Source organism: Falco peregrinus, chromosome 6 (genome assembly GCF_023634155.1).
Source record: "Falco peregrinus isolate bFalPer1 chromosome 6, bFalPer1.pri, whole genome shotgun sequence".
Classification (NCBI taxonomy): Eukaryota; Metazoa; Chordata; class Aves; order Falconiformes; family Falconidae; genus Falco; species Falco peregrinus.
In genome coordinates this window covers 37,825,571-37,845,280 of record NC_073726.1, presented here as the reverse complement: position 1 = coordinate 37,845,280, position 19,710 = coordinate 37,825,571, and the positions used below count along the sequence as shown (strand labels likewise).

The 19,710-nt window shown below is 42.7% G+C and overlaps 1 protein-coding gene across 5 annotated transcripts in view; it reads left to right on the top strand.

The window, feature by feature from the left end:
- The window catches only part of HMGA2 (high mobility group AT-hook 2), a 123,066-nt gene that overhangs the window by 91,304 nt on the left and 12,052 nt on the right, over positions 1-19,710 (top strand). For all 5 annotated transcript variants that reach the window (XM_005242067.3, XM_055808632.1, XM_027793401.2 and 2 more), the window contains one exon: positions 7,371-7,403. In XM_005242067.3, coding sequence (XP_005242124.1) covers positions 7,371-7,403 — 33 coding nt within the window. The remainder of the gene's footprint in view (positions 1-7,370; positions 7,404-19,710) is intronic.

Here is a 19,710-nt window from a genome sequence, read left to right as displayed (position 1 = left end):
AAGAAGTGCAGCTCTGGGCTGTGGTGTGGCCATTGCAGCAGCACTGTGGTGGGGCAGGGGACAGAGTTGCCACCTGACACTGCTGGGACACTGCTGTAGTCCTAGGGCTGCCCAGTGGAGCAATTTACCCCTTGTTTTCCATCAGTGCCACTTCAGTTCTTTTTCCATCCCTGTGTCTAGGCTTGGGCCTGTTGTTGGCAGAGGCTTTCATAGACCTGGAAATTAATCCAATTGTTTAATTGTATCTAAGCCTACATTGTTGAAAATGGGCTGTGCATATTTTCCAGTCTCTAAATGACACAAGGACACGGTTACTGAACAAGTTGGAGTCTTTGTGACCTTAAAATGAGGAGGAGAATGAATGTAGGAGGCCAGAAACAGAAGAGTTACATTTTGAGCAAAACCACTGAAGTTCAGAATTCACTTTCCAAACTAACAGATTTTGCCGCAGGTTGGCTGGTTTGGGGCTTTACTGCCCTGTTCACTCTGTTATTTCACTGGAGGCCAGTGCAAAGGTCGGGGGGATTTGGAAGCTCCTTCCAGTCAGGTTCAGAGATGTGTCCACTGATGACAGTCCCGATCAACCGATGACAGGTGGCCGATCATGGCCACCATCAGTGGTACCACCAGGAATGGCCTCTGAAGCAGGAACGGCCTGCCCCTGGTTTTTCGGTCTGTACAGTGGGAGGTGCCTGAGCAAGATGAGAGGGAAGACTCTGAAACAACCAGAACCAGATGGTAATGCGATACAATGCTTTTCACCTGTAGGTCATCAATTCAAATCTAGCCTTTTTAGTAGTGATCAAAAATCATTTCCACGTGAGCAAAGAGAAATACGTGGTGTGCCCAGGGGTTGCTGTATATAAACAGACAAGATAGCCTGGAGATAAATAAACAGTTACACAGTAGTTATTTGTCTGGAGAAGTCTGCAAGGTTTATAAGGCTAAGTAGTTTCTGATCGGTTTATATCCCTGAATCACAAGGGCTTGCTTTCTTTGCAAATAACTTATCATTTATTTCTGTCTGCAAAAATGTAGGGGTTTTTCCTTATGTTATAACCAAGAATAACTGGAACCTCCCATCTGGTTTTCTTAATAGTCTGTCTGTGTAGGGAGTTATAAATAGACAGATACTTATGACGCTTGCCAGACAAAAGAGCCAGCTCATGTTTCCTTAGGTGCATATCAAGAAAACCTCAGTGCTGAACTGTGTACTAGAATTATTCTGAAAGGCAGAAATTGCTTCTTAATATTTGAGCAGAAAAACGCACAAGATGCTGAACTAAATCTGGGCAAAATGTATCAGGAAAGCTTCTCAAATGCTTGATGGATGATGATGAAGTAACAGGGGAACCCAGCAGAGCAGCGGTGGCTGAAGAAGAGCAGTCAGCAGCCACAGAGCCTCCTGCTGCCAAACTGTATTGATTTTAGCTCAGTACACCAACTTAAACTTTGCTTATAGTATTGAACCACAGATACAAAGCCCATTAAGTGGGTATTTCATAAGCTGTGCTACCCTAAATATTTTATGGAAACTTAATCAATACTGGCTGAAACATTGTAAAAATTAATAGTGTCTATCAAGAGCACTGAACTAACAGCTACTGTGCTTTGAATTTTGATTATATCCTTGATAAACTCAGTGGGGTGGTGGTGTGCTTGAACTAATGTTCAGATAGTGGATGAAGAAAAATTAATGGTTTTTCCCTTCCTGTCCTACCCATTAAATTTGTACTTGCCAAGATCTGTAATGGTGGGAAATCTACCTCTGTTGAGCAGGTTGGGTCAAAGCAACTGAAAAATCATGGGTTATACAAGCATAAAAGAAAACAGAATTTGATTTTCAATACATTCCTTTCATGGTTTTTATTGTCTCAGAACATAAAACCATTGCAAATGTAGCAAGTTACAGACGTTTTGTCATGAAAGTACCTCTCTATAAACAAAATATATGAAATCCTAACCCTTCTGAAGTCAGTTGTGTGACTTCCATTGGATACGTACATACCTGACTGGATATATGTGCCAGTGCCTGAATTTTCAGGCTACCAAAAGAGTCGTTTGAAGCATTGTGTTTTGAGTTCGCTAATTAAAACATGAAGTTTTGTGATGCTCTCTGTTCTCTTCCACAAGTGGAATAGAAATACTACTTACTTTGTCATCAGCTAAAGTTATTGGTGCAGCTCCTGAGATGTTGCAGGGTTTTCCAGCAGCAGTCAGGGGAGGTCAGTTTAATAAGCTAATAAATATTTTTTGAATGACCTTATTTTGTATTTGGTATTAAAAACTCAGAGGAGTGCCAAGTAGGATAGAAAATAAAGAATAAAAGTTCCACGGATTTTGCCAAAATTCTCTACACATTACTATTAGCCTCATTTATGAGACTGCACAGAGAACTGTGAAATCTCCTTTGAACTCTCTGAGCCAGATGGTTTTGCTGTTAGATCCTAATGACCCACAGCAGTGTGCATACACAGACACCACGGTTGCCAGTTGACTGCAAACATGTGATGGAGGCAGGAGAATTCATGACCTGAGCTTCCAAAACACAGGCCAGTCCTGCTTGTGGAGGAGGGTTTCCCGCTCACTGCTGATGGGGTAAAAAAGCATTTCTGCTACCCCCTTGAAAGAAAGATCATTTCTAAAACAAGCAATGAGTATAGCTGGACCAGAGGAGCGAATGGCAGGCACACTGCCCCATGCAATGTGGGGTAGATTCCTGCTGACATGAAGCTGAAAGTAGCTTTTGCCCAGAGGCAAGGGCTCTATTACAGGCTGCGTGGGCTCCTGGTCCCAGCCTTGTATCACTCTGTGCTGGAAGAGGGAGGGAGAGGCTGGACTCGAACCAATTAAGGCTGTAGGGCAGAACAGTAGTTACTCTGCTGTCATATGGAACTGCTTGGAAGACATGATTTATTTTAGATTATATTGGTTTCAACTGGTATAATATGAACTTCCTGATTTTTTGAGGATATGTAGACAAAAAGACTAAATATGGTTTTACTCATCTTTTAATTTAGAACTACAAGTGTTTGGGTGACCTATGAAATTATTTTAATGATCTCTGCACAACACTGAGCTGTCAGCACTATAAATGTCATCCTAACTGGGTATTAGTTTCCATCATGGTCATTTAGTCTCACCAGCAGAGCTACCTCCATGCAAATGTCTTGTCTGTGTCAAGCTGTGGGAATAGAACAGGGTCAGTGTTGCCAAGAAGCATCAGTCAAACAGCTTCATAATACTCAGTTTGAAGAGGAAGACACGAACACAAAATCTAGGAGCTTCAGGCACAGCGGTCAGGGGATGATTTCCATTCAAACCAGCACTTTTATCTCTGATCATAAAAAATGTGTTCCAGCATTGCTCATACTAGTTGACATAGGCTTACCCTTATCCTTCCTTATTTTTATAACACTATGAAAAGTCACAGGGTAAGAAGCACTCCAGCGAATGAGAAGTGTGACAAATTGAATTTGATACAACTTTTCACTGCTGGTACAAGATGAATACAGATTCATCACATGAGGCTGGCTGCTCTTTTGTGCTCGTATAGAATGCAAAGAAATTGTTTGACCAGACACTGTATAGGCTATAAGGATGCATCTAAGGTACTAACAAAGACTAAAGTAACATAATTAGAAACTAAAATAAAAGGAGGGATGTGGTGACAGGGGGAGTGGAAGTGTCTTGTAGAAGATAGGCAGTTGGGCTTTGAACATCCAAAACTTAATGCAAAGATCGCCAAAAACTTTGTGTACTTCCTTCTTTAGGTTGTTTATTATTTTTTTCTGTTCAAAGTTAGGAATCTTACCCTGAAGTTTTAAGTTACTCTTTTTTGCCTTAGCTCACATACTTAATAGTTTAAACATGGCAAAAGAAATTCTGCTGTATTTTGGATTTCTTCTTGATTGATAGACATTTAAATGACATGGCCATAGGACTTTTGCAACACTATTGCTTGTTCTGTCTCATACAGATTTAAGAAAGCTACTTAAAGTTGACTTGTACTAGCATATGATGTAAAAAACCCAAAATTTTGCTTTCAAGTGCATGGAATTTCAGCTGATACACATTCAGTGTACAATAGCTGTTTTTTAAACTTAGGCTAAAAATAAAATGTGAAAGTCCTGTGTTGCGTGAAGCTCCCCTTACATGCGATCACTGACGTGAGAGAGCCTGTGGCAGAGCAGAAGTTCTGCCATCTTACTTTGGAGGCTCTTGCGGGGGGTGGGGGGTGGTACATAATAGTTCAGAGCTCTTGTGTCTTGCATACAACTTTATTTTGCTCCAAAGCACCTCTATAAAGTCCCTTGTCCTTGGCTTTTTTATGGTTCCAGTCTTTTCCATAACCAAGACAGATTTTCTTTCTTTCCAGCTAGTTGAACATGCAGTACAACACTCTTTTGAATCAGAGGTGTCTCCCTTGAAGCCCTGAAAAGATCTCTTAACTCAGTGAACACAAAGCTTAGTGAGTTGAGGCGTTTGTATCTATAGTGTGTCTAAAAGTTTCCAAAGGCATTACATCCACAACAGTTAAAGAAATGATTGGTGCTTGGGATATTTCTCATTATTCCTGTACACCTCAGTTCTTCTAGTCTGGGGTGACCTAAGTGAGCAGACACTGCAGTCCTCGCAGGACTGGACCTTGCTAGATTTATCCAGCCTGCATTCATCCAGATAGCTCTCCCACTCAGCCAAGCTGAAGCAGGAAAAGCAATGCCCCTGAAAACCAGCACTTGCAGCGATTCAGCCACCACAAGCTGGAACCCTCAGCACGACACAAGTGGGCATGGCTCCTGGTGTGTTGCTGGTGTGTGCCACTAATACCAGCTTTGGGGGTGAGCCCTGCTTCTGGGCTTTCATAGCTGTGCTTCTTCCATTTAAGGGAGAAAGCATAACATGCGCTGACCTCCAGATCCCAAATCCAGTGGAAACCTAGCCAGCAGTAAGCAAGCACTGCCTTGGAGGTCTCGACATGAAGCACTACAATAGCAAAGGTCTTGAATGACTAAGATTCTTGAAAGCCTTGGTCACTATCAGAGACAGTTTCCAACTGGGCAAAGTACAATATTTTCCCTCTGCTTTTTATGAATGGCTGCATAGGATTGTGCTGGACTCCGTCCCCTGTGAAAGCCATTCATAAAAATAACAACAAAACAAAACAAACACACACAAAAAACTCTCTAGGTCCAGTCCAGAGCCACTGGGTGCCAGAGGCTGGGAAAACATGCTGGCAGCTTGAGCCCCAGCGAGCCCCAGCTATCACTGAAAGTATTTAAGGGGCTTTTTGGTGGTCTGAAAAGTATGAAGTGCTGTGTAGAAGGGCAGCTGGTAGAATTACTGTGACACATACTAGGCAGAAAGCCAGAGCTGGCCTTGTTTCAGACATTGTCTTCCCTCTCATTGAAGTGTCAGGACCTAATTCATGGAAAATTTGGTGAGTTGGCAGCTCTTTCAGAAGATTTCATTGAGCTACAGTGTGTGAGAGTCACATGAATACAGAGTGCACAGCCAAAAATATATGGGCATTTCTGAGCAGGAGAAAACAGTCAGCCTCTAAGAATGTCTGTGGATTTCATGTGCTTTGGGAGTAAACATGTGTACAGGTGTAATCAACAGGCAAAAAAAGAAAATAAAGCAGAAAAGCACTAGTGGCAGAGTACTGAAGAGTTCAATGAGTTCTGCAATTATGAGGGCTTCCTTTGAATCAAATCATTCCTTTGTCCAAGGGCAGCAAATGTCCATTAAAATGAGTTCAGGGCTTGCAGTCCACCTGGAGAAGGCATCAGTAAAATCTGTGCCTTGGTAATAGCTTCTCCATTGCAAGGGAATTTAATGGAAAAGAAAAGGGTCCACCCTGGAGTTTAAAACGGACCCAGTCATCACATAGGTTTTTTCTCATATTTATTTGAGAGCAGAACTTGGAGCCTGAGGCACAGATACAAAAATACAACAGCAGTAGGATTCTACTGAATTAGAAAAAGACTGAAAATAAACAAAGCATCTCTTGTTAAAAGGGGACGCTTGTGGTAGGCAGTCTGAATTGAATCAGTTACATTTAATTTACATTTTCATTGATCCTTCCCACTGAAATATTGCTCTGAAAGGCCAGTTCCACTAAACTGTTTATTCAGAAATATTCCAGTTATTTCCTACTACACTGTCATGAAAATTAGGCTTTGGCCATGCAGAGGGACAGCATGTTGGCTTCTGCCCAAGCGAGGCACTAAAATCATGGCTGGGATTAGGAATAGGCAGGAAGGAAGGGCAGGAAGAAAATTGTTGGGTGCAATTCATACACTTTGAAAAAAGAAAGTCCTGGCAGGGGGGGAGGCAGCGGCTTTGCCCCACTGAAGTAAGAAAAGCACTTTTGTGTTCTTGGTGTCAGGGTTTCATCCTTTATCTGTGGTCTTATTGTTTGGCGCTACTCTTGGCACCCACAAGGATTGTCACATCGTCCGGGCAGTGGTGGTGTATTTTAAGCATGCCTGTATTAGTTCCTTAATCAGTACTCCTCCTCCTCCCCGGAGTGGGGATGAAGGGCACTGGTACCTTGGTGGATCTCCTGTCTCATGTAGGGACTGTTTCCCATTCCCTGGTGGGAGCAGCCAGGAGGGAGACTTGCTGAGGAGCCCATGGCTGTGCCACCAGGTCCTGCATAGGCAGACAGACACAGCCTCTGGCTCTCCCTGCCCACACACCCAACCTGCCCAATGATGGGCATCCCCAAAATAATGTCAACAGGTTCACAAAGGTCAGCACAGCATCACCTTTGTGCAGCTAGAGATCTCAAAACAGAGCTGCTGAGGGCTTGAGCCACTGCCTCTCCCAGCCTCCTGGCTTTGGTCAAGTGGGAAGCCCTGGCTCCGGAATGGAGTTATGTGTCCCTCACCTCTCTGCCCAAACTTTGCTTCTGCTCATGGCCAGGAGGGAGACACTTCCCCACAGCAGGACACTCCACTCATGGCTAAATGTGGTGAGAGAGTGAACACCATCAGTGGAGACAACAGAATATAGTTATAAGATTAGGCCACTCTCCCGGTCTGATAGGTAATGCAGCAAAGTAAATCTAGCAGTACCATAGAAGAGATGGGAGATGTAACATATTAAATTATAGTTCACTTTGGTTTTGATTATACAAACAACGTACTTCTCTGCACCCACAGTAATCTGAACTGCTTTAGAGCAAGGTCACAGATAGGTGTAGGAGAAGCCAGGTGGGTATGTTATCACTCCATTTCTGAATGTGGGCTTTGCCTGTGTTTTATTTCTGTTACTTGAAAACGTTTTTCCCAGTGTCTGTGAAATCACAGCTAAGTGACCTCAGTGAATGTTGTTTCTTACCATGCTTTTGTTTTACTTTTCAGCCTCAACAAGTGGTTCAAAAAAAGCCTGCTCAGGTAAGAAAAGCTAATTTAAATTTTTTAGACTACTTTAAATGAAATAATTCTTCAGTGTTTAAACTGGCCTCTTTTACTGTAAAGAATGAAGAGAAATTCATCAATTGTATGAGCTGGGGGTCAGCTGTTGGCTTGCTAGGCATAACCACCAAAACAATTCACGTGGTGGCCCTTAGGAAGGAAAGGAGAAAGCAGTGGACGATACTTGCTCAGAAATGTCCTCCTTCTGCAGCATCTACCCTGTGATGATAATGCAGACACACACACGTATGGTGCAAGTCTGGCATGTGATAGGTATCTCTGTGTGTGCTGAACGTGGGTAACTGGGGACTTCTTACAGCAAGGAAGGAGCACAGGTATAAAACTTTTCTTTCACCTGGTCTAAAGGAGTCTCTAAAACCACAAAATAAGATAGGCTGAACTTGGTAACTGGACTGGATTCATAATAAAGACTAACTAACACATTTAAACTTCTTCTGTTGGATGGTGTCACTGTTCTTTAATACTTTGGACCAAGTGCAAGACACAAGGTGCCATGAAAGCAATCAAACACTGCATTTACAATTGCCTTCATTTTCTTTCCCCAGCCTGTCCTGTGTTAAAAAACCTGAAAACCTAACTCTGCCACTTTGTTACGTATGCAACAGCAGAAAAAGCCTATGTGCATGGGAGCAGGTCCATCCCTGCTCAGCAAAGTCAATGGGCTGTGCTGCTGTACCGCCATGAATATGAATGATTGCTGAGTCAAGAGCATAAAGGGTCCGTTGCTTTTCTGGAAAGAGATCTGCTTTCAAAAGGGAATAATACTTTTGGTTTTCCACCTTATGGTTTTAATACATTATTGTACAGCATACATTGTTGTAATATCTCTGTAATCTGAATTAGGAGCTGTTACATATGAAACAGAAAACATCCTAGCTGTGAGTTGAAGGGGTGAAATGATGTAACTCTCCAAAGCATGTGCAAGAATCGGGTTTCAACAAAACAAATCAATACAGTTGCAGCAATGATGAATCTATGGCACTGGCAATAATATTAATATCTCCGAATGGCAGAGATAACATACAGGATGAATGCAGTAGTATTTTCAGGTGAGGTAAGTTTTGCAAGGAGAGTTAATGTCTTTTATTAGGACAGCTTATGCAAGAAACACAGAGTCAGTCCCTGAGGACTTACCATCTATAACTTTCTGACTACACCACATGATTCAAAACACACCAAGTTGTTCTAATAAAAGGTATTTCCTCTCCCTAGTCTCGCTTACATCCTTCAACTTTTAGGGTTGCAATAAGGCTATTCCTACTACACCGCAGTAGTAAATCTGCTGATGGGCGGAAAGCCAGCCATCTCCTCCATGGCACCTGAGAGACAGGAAGGCTTAAACCCTGCTGTGCAAAGGAGGACAGATCTGGGAGGTGAAGACCCCTGGGAGGCTGTTTGTGTTGTGGTTTCTCTGGTACATAGCAGAGCTTATCCCCACTGGGGTCAGCAGGATGAAGGGGTCTAGAGCTGGTGGCTCTGCCAGCAGCCTATCCTGACAGAAGCCACTGCAGCCGATGGCACGTGGTGCCTGTAGGTCTCCAGCTTCCCTGGGCTTACTTCTGTGAGTGTTTTGTTTGAACAGTAATTGAGTGCAAGCCCTAGCACAAGAGAGGAAGAAATGGCTGGGACTGAGGCTGGGCTGGGGTGTAGGAGGACAAAGAGGGGACCTGGGACTCTGTCTTTTGGTAGCACAACAAAGTAATGACAGATTTAATTGATGGCAATTATGTGGGTGTTTGAACCAAAGCACCAGGGTTCCCTGTATGGATCTTCCCGTCCCTTCTTTCCCGAAGCAATGATTCCAGTGGGGATGCTGCAGGGGTTTTCAGCCAGCTGGATGCAGCCGCTGCTGCACGGTGCCTCGGCAGTATCTCCATGGTCAGAGAGAGTGAGAGAGTGAGAGAGAGAAAAGGAGGCCCGTTGGCATTCCCATTAGTAATGGAAATGTTTGTATAGAAAACGAGGAGGCACAGAAGAATGCATGGAAGGAGAGAGAGGGCTTTTTAGAAATCCCCAGTCATCACAACACGACTAGTGAAATTACACTCTTTAAATTATTTGTGTGCCATGTATTCACTCAGAGAGCATTTCTTTTTTTTTAGTCCTTGGCCTGAGGGATGTTCAGTAAAATCATTGACTTATCTTTAACCCTTCCTGGTTTTAATAGGCACTTATGCTAGCACAACACTGCGGTTTTGCTGGGTATGGGTACATGGCAGAGAACAAAAATTATCACTCTGAGCAAGCATTCATGACAGTGTCTTCCTGAGGCTGAAAGAAGGAGATAAAACAGTGTAATTCCTGGGACGATCAGGAACTTCATGCTGCTGGGTTTCACTTAAGTCCAGTTGCCTTTCTCTGATTTCTTTTTACACTACTGAATTTCCCTTTAAAGGAGGGAGGTTCACATTCAGAATTAACAACAAGAACATGAGCTCATGCAGGCTTCCTAATCTGAGCTGTCTAAGGAAATAGTGATAAATTATATAAACATGGGGACTACATGGAAGTTCATGGAGGATAATGTAAATCTTACACTACATTCAGAGGAATCTCTTCCTTTTCCATCTGTTTCCTTCAAAATATCCTCCCAGATGGCTTTACCATGTGGCAGTCTGGATTAAGTTAGAAATGTATCCTTTCTTCATCAGTGGGGACTGTAAGAGGTTACAGTTGAGAACTGCTGTATGATGGTGTGTTACCCCAGGCTGCCTTGGTAAAAGTGAAAGAAACTCGTGGTCAGGCTTCGCCTCTGAGTGCTTTCCTGTGCTTTCAATTTTTGGTGTATTCTCAAAGTTTTCTGTGAGCATTAGTTTACGTCACCTTTACTCTTGCTACTGCTGCTAATGCCTATGGCTTTTGGGTTTGTGTCATTTTAAAAAACATAGAAGGAGCAAGACTAGATAAAATTCGCATTTTATTAACAACAGTTCTGTTCCCAGATTTTAAGCATTGTGCAGGGCTCCACCATGCTCTAAATCTCTTTATGGATATCTGCTGGCCAGTTTAGGGCCATACAGATGCAATATCTTCAAACATCCCCAGAGCTCTGAAGATCTACCATCACATAGATGGTGAATGCAGCAGTAAAATCCACTGGAAATCTACACACCCATATCATTAATACAAACCTTTAATTACCAAGGTCTGTACATATCTTTGTGATGGTCACTGACACATACTCTCGCACTTCCTTGGGGAAGTGAGGAAAAGATAGCCAGCCTAACTGTGTGGCATTGGTAAGTTTAGCATTTTCATGTAAATATGTGCCTAAACCTCAAAAACAAGATACTCCTTTGAAATCTACCCTGTCTCCAAAGAAGGGCAGCCAGATTTTACAATCATGATGTAGTAATATTCTTACTGATGTGTACAAACAAGCAGTCCAAATAGAAATAGATATTTTTCTATTTCCTCATTTTTAAGCTATTTGTAGCAGCTGTAGACTCAGCCATATGGGGGAGTTAAACTCTTAAGTAATACAGAGACAATAGATATTTTTAGGAAAACATCATGAAAGCTATCAAAGTTTTCTGGAAACAGGACATGTTTTATTTTTATCATTTCTGGAGAGAAGAAGTACTGTGAGTGTAGAACAGCCCTTTGAAAAATCTTATAATCTCTTTGGGAGGTCTGTTAAAATCTGAAATCTTTGCAAATCCTTTGTATCTGAGCCTGAAAGACAGCATATCAGTCAGAAAGACAGCGTATCAGTCAGAAAAGTTACATGTAGAATATTCATAGAAAAAACGTGTATGAAAAAATACACCAAAGGTACATATACAGTGTACTTTTCCAGGTAATGCTAAACACATCAGGTGCTTTTAAAACAATGCCCAAAAAATCAAATCCCAACAAGAATAAAAGCTAAACAGAAAAGTGTTATATTGTATAGGAAAGAAAATGCAGCTTCACTGTATTTTTTCCTGTTACTCATTTCTTCGTCTTGGTACCAATAACGTTATGCATGTTAATTAGTCATAATATATGACCTCACAGCCTCAAGTTATATGCGTTCCCAAGCTGCATCCAATGCATATGCCTACTCGGTGTCGGACACAGTAATGCTAAAAGCGTCAGACAGGCTCTGCAGCCCAGGAGCTACATCTGTGATTCACACATTCATGTGCAGCCCAAAAGCAGCAGACTTTGTGAGCAGAGTAGAGCCTGGGATCCATGGTGGTTGTGTGGGAGGTCCAATGCGCTGGGGACACCATGGCCAGCAGGCCCACGGTGCACATGCTGTATCACCTCTCTGTGCCGTGCAATAAATCTGCACTTGCACAAGCTTCAGGCATTCTGCATACATGCTAGCCACCACATGTGGATTTTTTTTTTTCACCTTCTGTGAAATCTCAGACAGAAATGTGGTAGAAATACTCCACAGATCCACTTTAGCAGGTTGAAAAGAATCTGTGACACTGGTCACAGACAGGATGGCAAATCCTTCACTCCCAGGCAGGTGCACGTACACATCCAAGAGAGCATGTGCCACTGGCCAAGCCCACCCTGTGTCCTGGCCAAGCCAGGAATATTGCAGCCTTACTCAACTGAGCTTTGGCTGTAGAAACATGGAAAAAGCTCTGCCCTGGAGGGTACCCCAGGGTTTCATTGTTCTTCACACTGCATCCAGCAAGCTGTGTTGTTAAGTGTTGAGTACCTTTTCTGTATTTACTGATATGGAGAGTTAGAAAGTTGTCAGATCCCAGAGGGGTTAAACTTTATTTTCCAATGGTATGTGAATTTTTATATTTCAACGTAGTGTAAGTGCATGTGTGTTATATACACCACTCCAGAACATCCTTGGAAAGGCTAAGTTACAATTTTTTATTACTGTTTATTTTAAAGCAAATACCAAAGACAGAAGTAGGAGCCATTTTAGATGTGCTGGAGGCTCTTGGTACCATGTAAACACATGCCAAGCAAGTGTGTCTCACAGCTCTACCAGCCCAGACTCGCTGCACCTCCCCGTGTGGCGTGTGGTGCCGGTGGAGCTTCCCAAAGTTTTCCCAGTGGGGCTGAGCTCTGGACGTGCTGTGGCTCAGTGCCCTGACTCCTGCCACCACCAGACAGGGGGATGACGCTTGTTGGAACTGTTACAAAGTTTTGTCTAAATAGTTTCACAATGAAATAACTTGTTTTTATTGACCCTTTTCCCCGTAAGTGTCCTTGGAATTTTTGTTTTTCCAAAACTCCATGATACTATGATCACCTGGGGACTGAGTTTTTTAAATCAAAATAGGGTTTTATTTTGATTTTTGAACAATTTTGCTTTGCAAAATCCTTCCAGATTTTGCTTTTGAGTGTTCTGGAAACACTTTTCTGATTTGAAAACATCATTTAAACAAGTAGATAAAAATGTCATGGGAAGTCTTAGGAAAAATCGCTCCAATCTGAAAATTATGTTCCATTGTTACTAGTTCTGCTATTTGTATTTCAAGCAACCTGTAATGATTGCTTGGTGTAAAATGAAAAAAAAACCAAACCACCAAACAAAACTGGAATAATATCAAATGTGGACTACAGCCAGAATTATTAAGATATTAGGTGGATGCCTGAACTGCAGGAATGGACCTACCATTGCTCTGGGAGAGGTTTGAATTTGATTTTAAGGAAACCAGGAAAGTCTCTTGCTTTATTCATGGATGCAGTAGATGCAGTCTTGTGGAGGGTGCCGCGATTTACATCCTTGCCTTCTTTCTTCTTCCAAGGCAAAATGGTGGCAATTGCATTATGCAGTTTCCAAAGGAAGACATCATCAGTCTTCTTTTCTAATCAGTGTATTGTGACAAGGAGACTGAATAGTTTGTCTAATGACTAAAAAAAAACCCAAACAAACAAACCACCATTTTTTGAAATAAAACCCAAAAAACATCTGGGTGAAAATATAGACGTTGCAATCATCAGTTCTATGAACAGATGAAGCAGTAGCCTGTACTAAAGAATGAGGGCTAGAAGAGGAAGTCAGGTATTTCTGACAGCAATTATTTTTTTTATTTATATGACATAATTTCTGAACAGACTCTGAATATCATAATTCAATGAAGCTACATCTAAATACCCAAATCAATGTAAGATTCAGGTTTCTAAGGTTTTGTTTTTATTATTATCATTTATTACATAGCTATGACAGAGTAATATTTTTGAGATGGCTGCTTCCAGGAATTTGGCTGTAAATAAATTTAAAAAGTCGAGATACTGTGACCAGAAGGAAGGGAAGAAAAGGAATAAAATTGCCTTCAGAACAGGAGTATATTTAGATACTCAGTCACTTTGAAGAGTCAAAAATCAGAAATACATAGAGTGATCTGAAGGTGTAGGTTGCTGCTTTATGAGGCAATTTTTTTTTCACAGTTTTGTAGTTTATTTCATTGGCAGGTACACACTGGCCTGTCAGTGTTGGGATGGCAAAGACTTTGCCAGCAAGTACAGTTTCACGCAATGAATGCTGGAGCTACAGGATCATTACCACAAATCAATTTTATAAAAATCACTTTTATAAAAATCGCTTTTTCTCACAGCTCATTTGAGTACTTCCTTCAACTGAACCCATCCTACCAGTAATGAAAATATAGGCAGAGCTCACCCAGTATTTCCACCATTTCATGGAGAGCACAAAGGGAGCAGGCAGATGTTTTTTATAAAGGTAGTTTAGGCATTTAGGTGTGCATCATAACCACTGCTTCACTAATATTCAAATAACCTTTGTAATCCAGCTATCAATCTTTTTGATTTGCCGATAGACATACAGGTAGCCCCATTTCCCTTCAAGAGAATTTGGTTGTTTAATAGAGAAAATCACAAACTACCCCAGTCAGTCCCTACTTGCCCAGTCTCCCTTGCAGTCAGCAGGCGCCTTAGGTTCACCGCAGGAGCAAGAGGCACTTGCCCAGCAGCTGCACTGTCATAAGGCGCTGCCTGCCCCAGTCTCCTGTCTCATGTTATTTGGGACTTAGAAATCCTGTATGGCCTCTGCTAGGATCCAGTACTTGGAGAGCGGTGGTGGGAGTGGAACGAGCTTCGCAGGAGAGCAGGGGTAGCCTGCTTCTCATATGACAGGAGTTGCTCTGCAAGTAGGTCACCTGAGCAGCACCCCCGTTTCTCCATCCCAGCAGCGCTCCAGGTTGCCAGTGGAGAAGTGTTCTTCATGCCGCTTGCTGAACCTGGGACACAGTGCAGCTAACGATTCAAAGGTCAAAGGGCCACTGAGTAAACAACCAGGAGAAAGACAGTTTGGCTGAGTCCCAGCTTCACAGTAGCACTGGCCTCAGTGCTGCTGGGCAGTGCCTGAGTGCAGAAAAGAAACAGGATTTTGGGTGGTCCCATCTGTTAAATTCAGATGCTTATTCAAATTCAGTCAGCATTTACTGACTGAGCTATGCACCCCCTTGTTTACCGTACCTGTGGCCCACAAGGCAGGCTGAGGTGCCTGTCCCTGTGACCCCATATGCTGCCTAAGGAGCAGAGGTGCCCCAGGCAGCACTGTGCCGTGTGTGCCTCTTGCTTCCATTGAAGCCATTAGCACTGAGCATTGCAGTGTGCAAGTCCCATTTTAGGCAAGTCTTCCAGTGCTTTGATCCCCCCGCTTCTGTGAAAACTGAAGTGCTGATGCTTCCTTCTTGCATAAGGGAGTTATAAGAGTGCACACACTCATGATTTCATGTGACTAAAAAGGAATCAGATATAGCAAGACATTTTTGTTTTGTGGCTTGTCAGGGACTATCTGTCACCGTGGCATAGCCCAACACAGGAGGAGCCTTCAGCTCTGGATAAGAGCAAAAAAAGGTTATTTTAACTAGTCATATTATGTAAAATTTAATTCCCTTGAGACAAGCCCTAGAGCAGGAGGCAGCTTTCTGAATGCAGCACTGGTCACACGTTTGCCCATTCAATACAGACATGCTCTCAGGTCTCTCTTCTTTCTATGTGTGCTGGGCAGGACCTCTGCCTAAAAGCACATATAAGCCTTCAAGGGCTGCAGCTGTTGAGCTGCTCCATGTGTAGCACTCAGAGCAGGTGCTGCAGTTGGTGATAAAAGGCTGGAGGCTGAAGGGGTAAGCTAAAATATTTCTCTAAGTCAGCAATACTCCCCTTTGCCCTCTCCGTACCTCTTCCCTCTCCCCTCCCCGCTTGGGGAGAAAGCCCAAGACAGGCAGGCAATGGCAGTGGCCCAAGTGCTTTGTGTTTGACCCCATGGCTGTGGCCACAGAAGCTGTTCAGGGAGGTGCTCCATCCAGTTCAGAACTTGGCTGATTTCATGCAAACTGCAATCTCACTAATGATAGCCAGAAGAGAAGGGGCTGTGACGTGTGCTGAGGAAACACCATTGAAGAAGATGGCTGGGCAGGAAACAGTGTTTAAAAAAATGTCAGTCAAGAGTAAATTAAACAGTGCTACTTTTGCATACACATGCTACATATTTTGGCCAAGATTTCCAAGAGTAACAAGAGTCTGTGCTGCTAATTTGGATATCTTACTTCACACACATACAGGATTCTAGGCAGTACTTGGCTACCCCCTGAAAATCTGAATTGATTTAAGATGTTTCCAAAATGATATCCAGAAAGTTGAAACTACCAGAACAATCAACCTTTGGACTCAGAGCAACAAAAATAATCAAAATGCTTATTACAAAGATGAGGTGTGTCAGAAGGCTGTGCAGGAAAGAAAGCACTCTTCACTGAGAACTTAGTTCCTGAGCTTCTTATAAAGGCTCTGCATCTTGAAGTCAGCATCATTGTTGCTCCTCCACACCAGCTGAAGTCAATGAAAGATACTCTGTTTCCTGAGATAAATATTATTAACAGATACTCCAGGGCTGTAACTCAGCTCATCTGCTGCACTTCAAAACATGGGACATGAACTTTCTGTGTAACCGCTGCTTTAGGAACTGTTACATCTTTGCCATGCCAGTTCAGGACCATATAAATTCTGTTGCAAATTGTATGTTAAAAATGAGGTATGCTGCAATGGATGTGGAATAAGGTAAACACAATGAAAATCAAAGTTTAGATCAATGAAATTACATTTTTTATCTGTTAAAATATTTGCTAGGATGGTACCAGCACTATTAAAAAAGGTTTCTGTAGGGAAAAGAACAGCTCAGCTCTTATTAACTGATACACATCTTTAAACATGTTCTGGAAGGAAGCAATAAGAACCCAATGTTATACGTTATTCTGAGGTTTTCATGACATCTGGGGAATTTTATAAAGTCCCCTTGTTGCCCAAAATAACAGTCTTGGACTAGGAGAAAAATAAGAAGCATTTCACAGCTACTCTGTCAGTCACTGTGGGGCATTTGTGGAATTTGATGAATTTAGTTCCTTGAAATCAGTGCTGCCATGCTACCCTGGGATGATATCTGGCCTCCCTGGGCAGCCCATCAGCTTGTGACACCTGTGCCAAACATTAAGGCTGGGATAGATACACTGAACCTATGAGCTTGCCTTCTCTCTTGCAGCTCAAGGAGGACAACTAGGCAAAGGATTCATAAAAGTCAGTGTGAAATAACATCGTGGTAGACACGCTAAAATTATTTTCCCAGTGGAGCTTCCATCCTGTATCACTTCCATTGGTGCTCTCACATTGCTGTCCCTTAGTGCTGCGATGGTGTGAAGCAACCCAGATGGCAAGCACAGGCTGCTGTTCGTGGGGCTGTTCAGAGCTCGTGGTCATCAATTGCTGCTGTATTTATAGAGTAAGAAGTTTGAGAGCATCACAACCTAAGTCTTAGTAGACTACACAGTGTATGTTCCCAGGTAATTCATGTTAAAGACTACAGGAGTACATAGGTGGTTTTCAGGTATCAACACATTGCCAAGCAGTGCACTAAGGACCTAAACCTTTGGGTAGTCCAGTGTTTGTAAGCCTCTTGAGTTCATCCTTATAGAACCTAAATAAATAAATGTGCTTTGCTAACATCGAGGAAGGAAAAAAATAATTCAGAACAACTGCCTGATTGTTGGACATTGTAGCACTCACATCACCATAGCAAACTATCTCATGGATCCTGTTTCACTGGGATCCCAATGCCACAAATGTTAAATTCTTAATGAAGTCTGCTCCAGCAGACAGTGAGCATCACCGCGATGAAGTTCTGGTGCTGATCCCATTGTAAGGCATTTCTGGAAATGTTGGCAGAATGTCTTCAGAAAATGTTGGCCGAAACCTCTCTTTAGAAAAAAATGGCTGTTGCTTATATTCAAAAAGGATATAATATCACCAATGCACTTCTTGCTTTGCCTCTGCTCTGTCAATGCAGTCACTATTTTCAGGGCTGATCTCTGATCTCAGGTTTGGAGAGTTATTTGCCACACAACCACCATGGGAAAAGAGAAGGAGAGAAATGAAAAAAATGAATCATCCACATTCTGCCTGAATTCAGATCTCAGATTTCCCACATCCTGGTATTTAATTTCTCACAGAGTTACCAATGGTTGATCTCACAGCAGGATTAGTGGGAAGAAAAATGAGAGCTCCATTGAAACCAGACTTGAGTCTGGAAAGAAGGGACGTGTGAGCTCTAGGACCCAGGAGATATCAGATTCAGTGCAGTGAACGGCTTCCACCCCCTTCCCTGATTCTTATGCTCATTTTGAGGCAAAATCTGGAAACTGAAATCAGAACAGCAAAGAGACAGTTCCAGTATGTTAGGCGGCTTGCCCATCACTTTAATAGTCTCCTGAGAACTCTGTTATACAGTAAGGCATTAACTGTAATTTATATTAGTATTTTTTTTATGTTTAGGAAGAGGAGAATAGGTTCCCATTGAGGTATAAATTGCAGTAAATCTGTCTCGGTCCTGAAAGAAAACATGTTTTGAACACACATTCCCACCAGGATACCTTTTCAATTTGATTATAGAATATAGATGTGTTCAATTGGAAAAGAAACTCCCATAAAAGGTTCTATAATCAAAAGGAAATAATCACTATTTAGTTAGACAGCCCCACTCACTTTGAGTCAGACTATCTTGCTTAGAGAAAGAAAAAGGTTTGCTCTGTGGTAGCATGGATCACAGTGCAGATGAGGCTTGCAAAGTTGGGTTGCTGCTCTGTGCTGAAAAGGACCATGCTTTATCTCCCTTTCCACCAGATTGTGTGGAGATGCTCAAGAGGTTGAAAAAAATCTTTAAATGCATCACTCTAAATCCTTTAGGAGTTGAACATATTAAGATGACAAGAAGAGTATGTCATTAAACCATAACTACCCTTTCTGGATTACCTGGTATTTGTAGATTTATTGGCAAGATGGCTTAAATTAGGGATATATTTTTAGCCTGCAGCATTACATAATAAAACAGCAGCAGAATTCTTTGCAGAAAAAAAAAGGGAGGGGATGGGGAGGGGCAGGGGGGGGAGTTTATTAAAACCAACACAAACTTCTCTGATTTTGCGCTTTCGCCTGCATAAAGAGGTGCTCCATGGTTACACAATCAGTAAAGTTTGCAAGAAAAGCATTTCCATTACCCTGTTCTGCTCAGGAGTCGTCGCCCTGCCTTTCGCTGCAGACCTGCTGTTTAGTCTGAAACTGAAAATTAAACCCAGAACTTCAGCTCTCAAAGTTAAATACTCTGCTGTACTGCCATCACACAGCCTCACCGGTGTCTGTGTGGTAAGATCTATGATTAAACCCTTCAGACGTTTTAAAAAGCTCTTTACAAGTCTGTTAAGCTTTAGTGTTTTTGTTTTGGTTTTGGTTTTGGGGTTTTTTTTTTGCGGGGCAGGGGTAAGAAAAAAATAATTTAGCTGAATTACACCACAGTCTCACATGAACTCTGCTGAACCAGATCGGAGAACCCACCTCACTCTCATTGAGAAATATGTTTCTAATTTGGGGGGGGGGGGGAGGGCGGCGGAGGAGGTGGTGACCGGCACACTTTTCTGAGCACAACCTGGGGAAGGTAGAGCCCTGTGTGTTAAAGTTTCCCTTTCAGAAACAAAACCAGAAAGGAAAAGCTGGGGGAGACTGAGGAAGAGCCATGGCAGTAGCAGAGCCAGAGCCCCCTGTGCCCCTGCCCGCCCTGAGGCCTGCGCTGGCAGGCGGCAGCATGGCGCAGCCCGCTCAGCCTTGGGGCTGCCGCTCGTAAAAATGTCACCAGTGCACTTCCACTATGAAAGGCTCTTTTATCTCCCCTTCCCGCAGCCCCTTTCCAGTGGGTATGCGGGGCCAGGGCCGGTGACTGCCGTTCGGCCTTCCCGCATGGCTGGGCCCTAATGAGGTGTGTGCGGCTCTTGGCTGCAGGTTTTCAATCTTTTTCTTA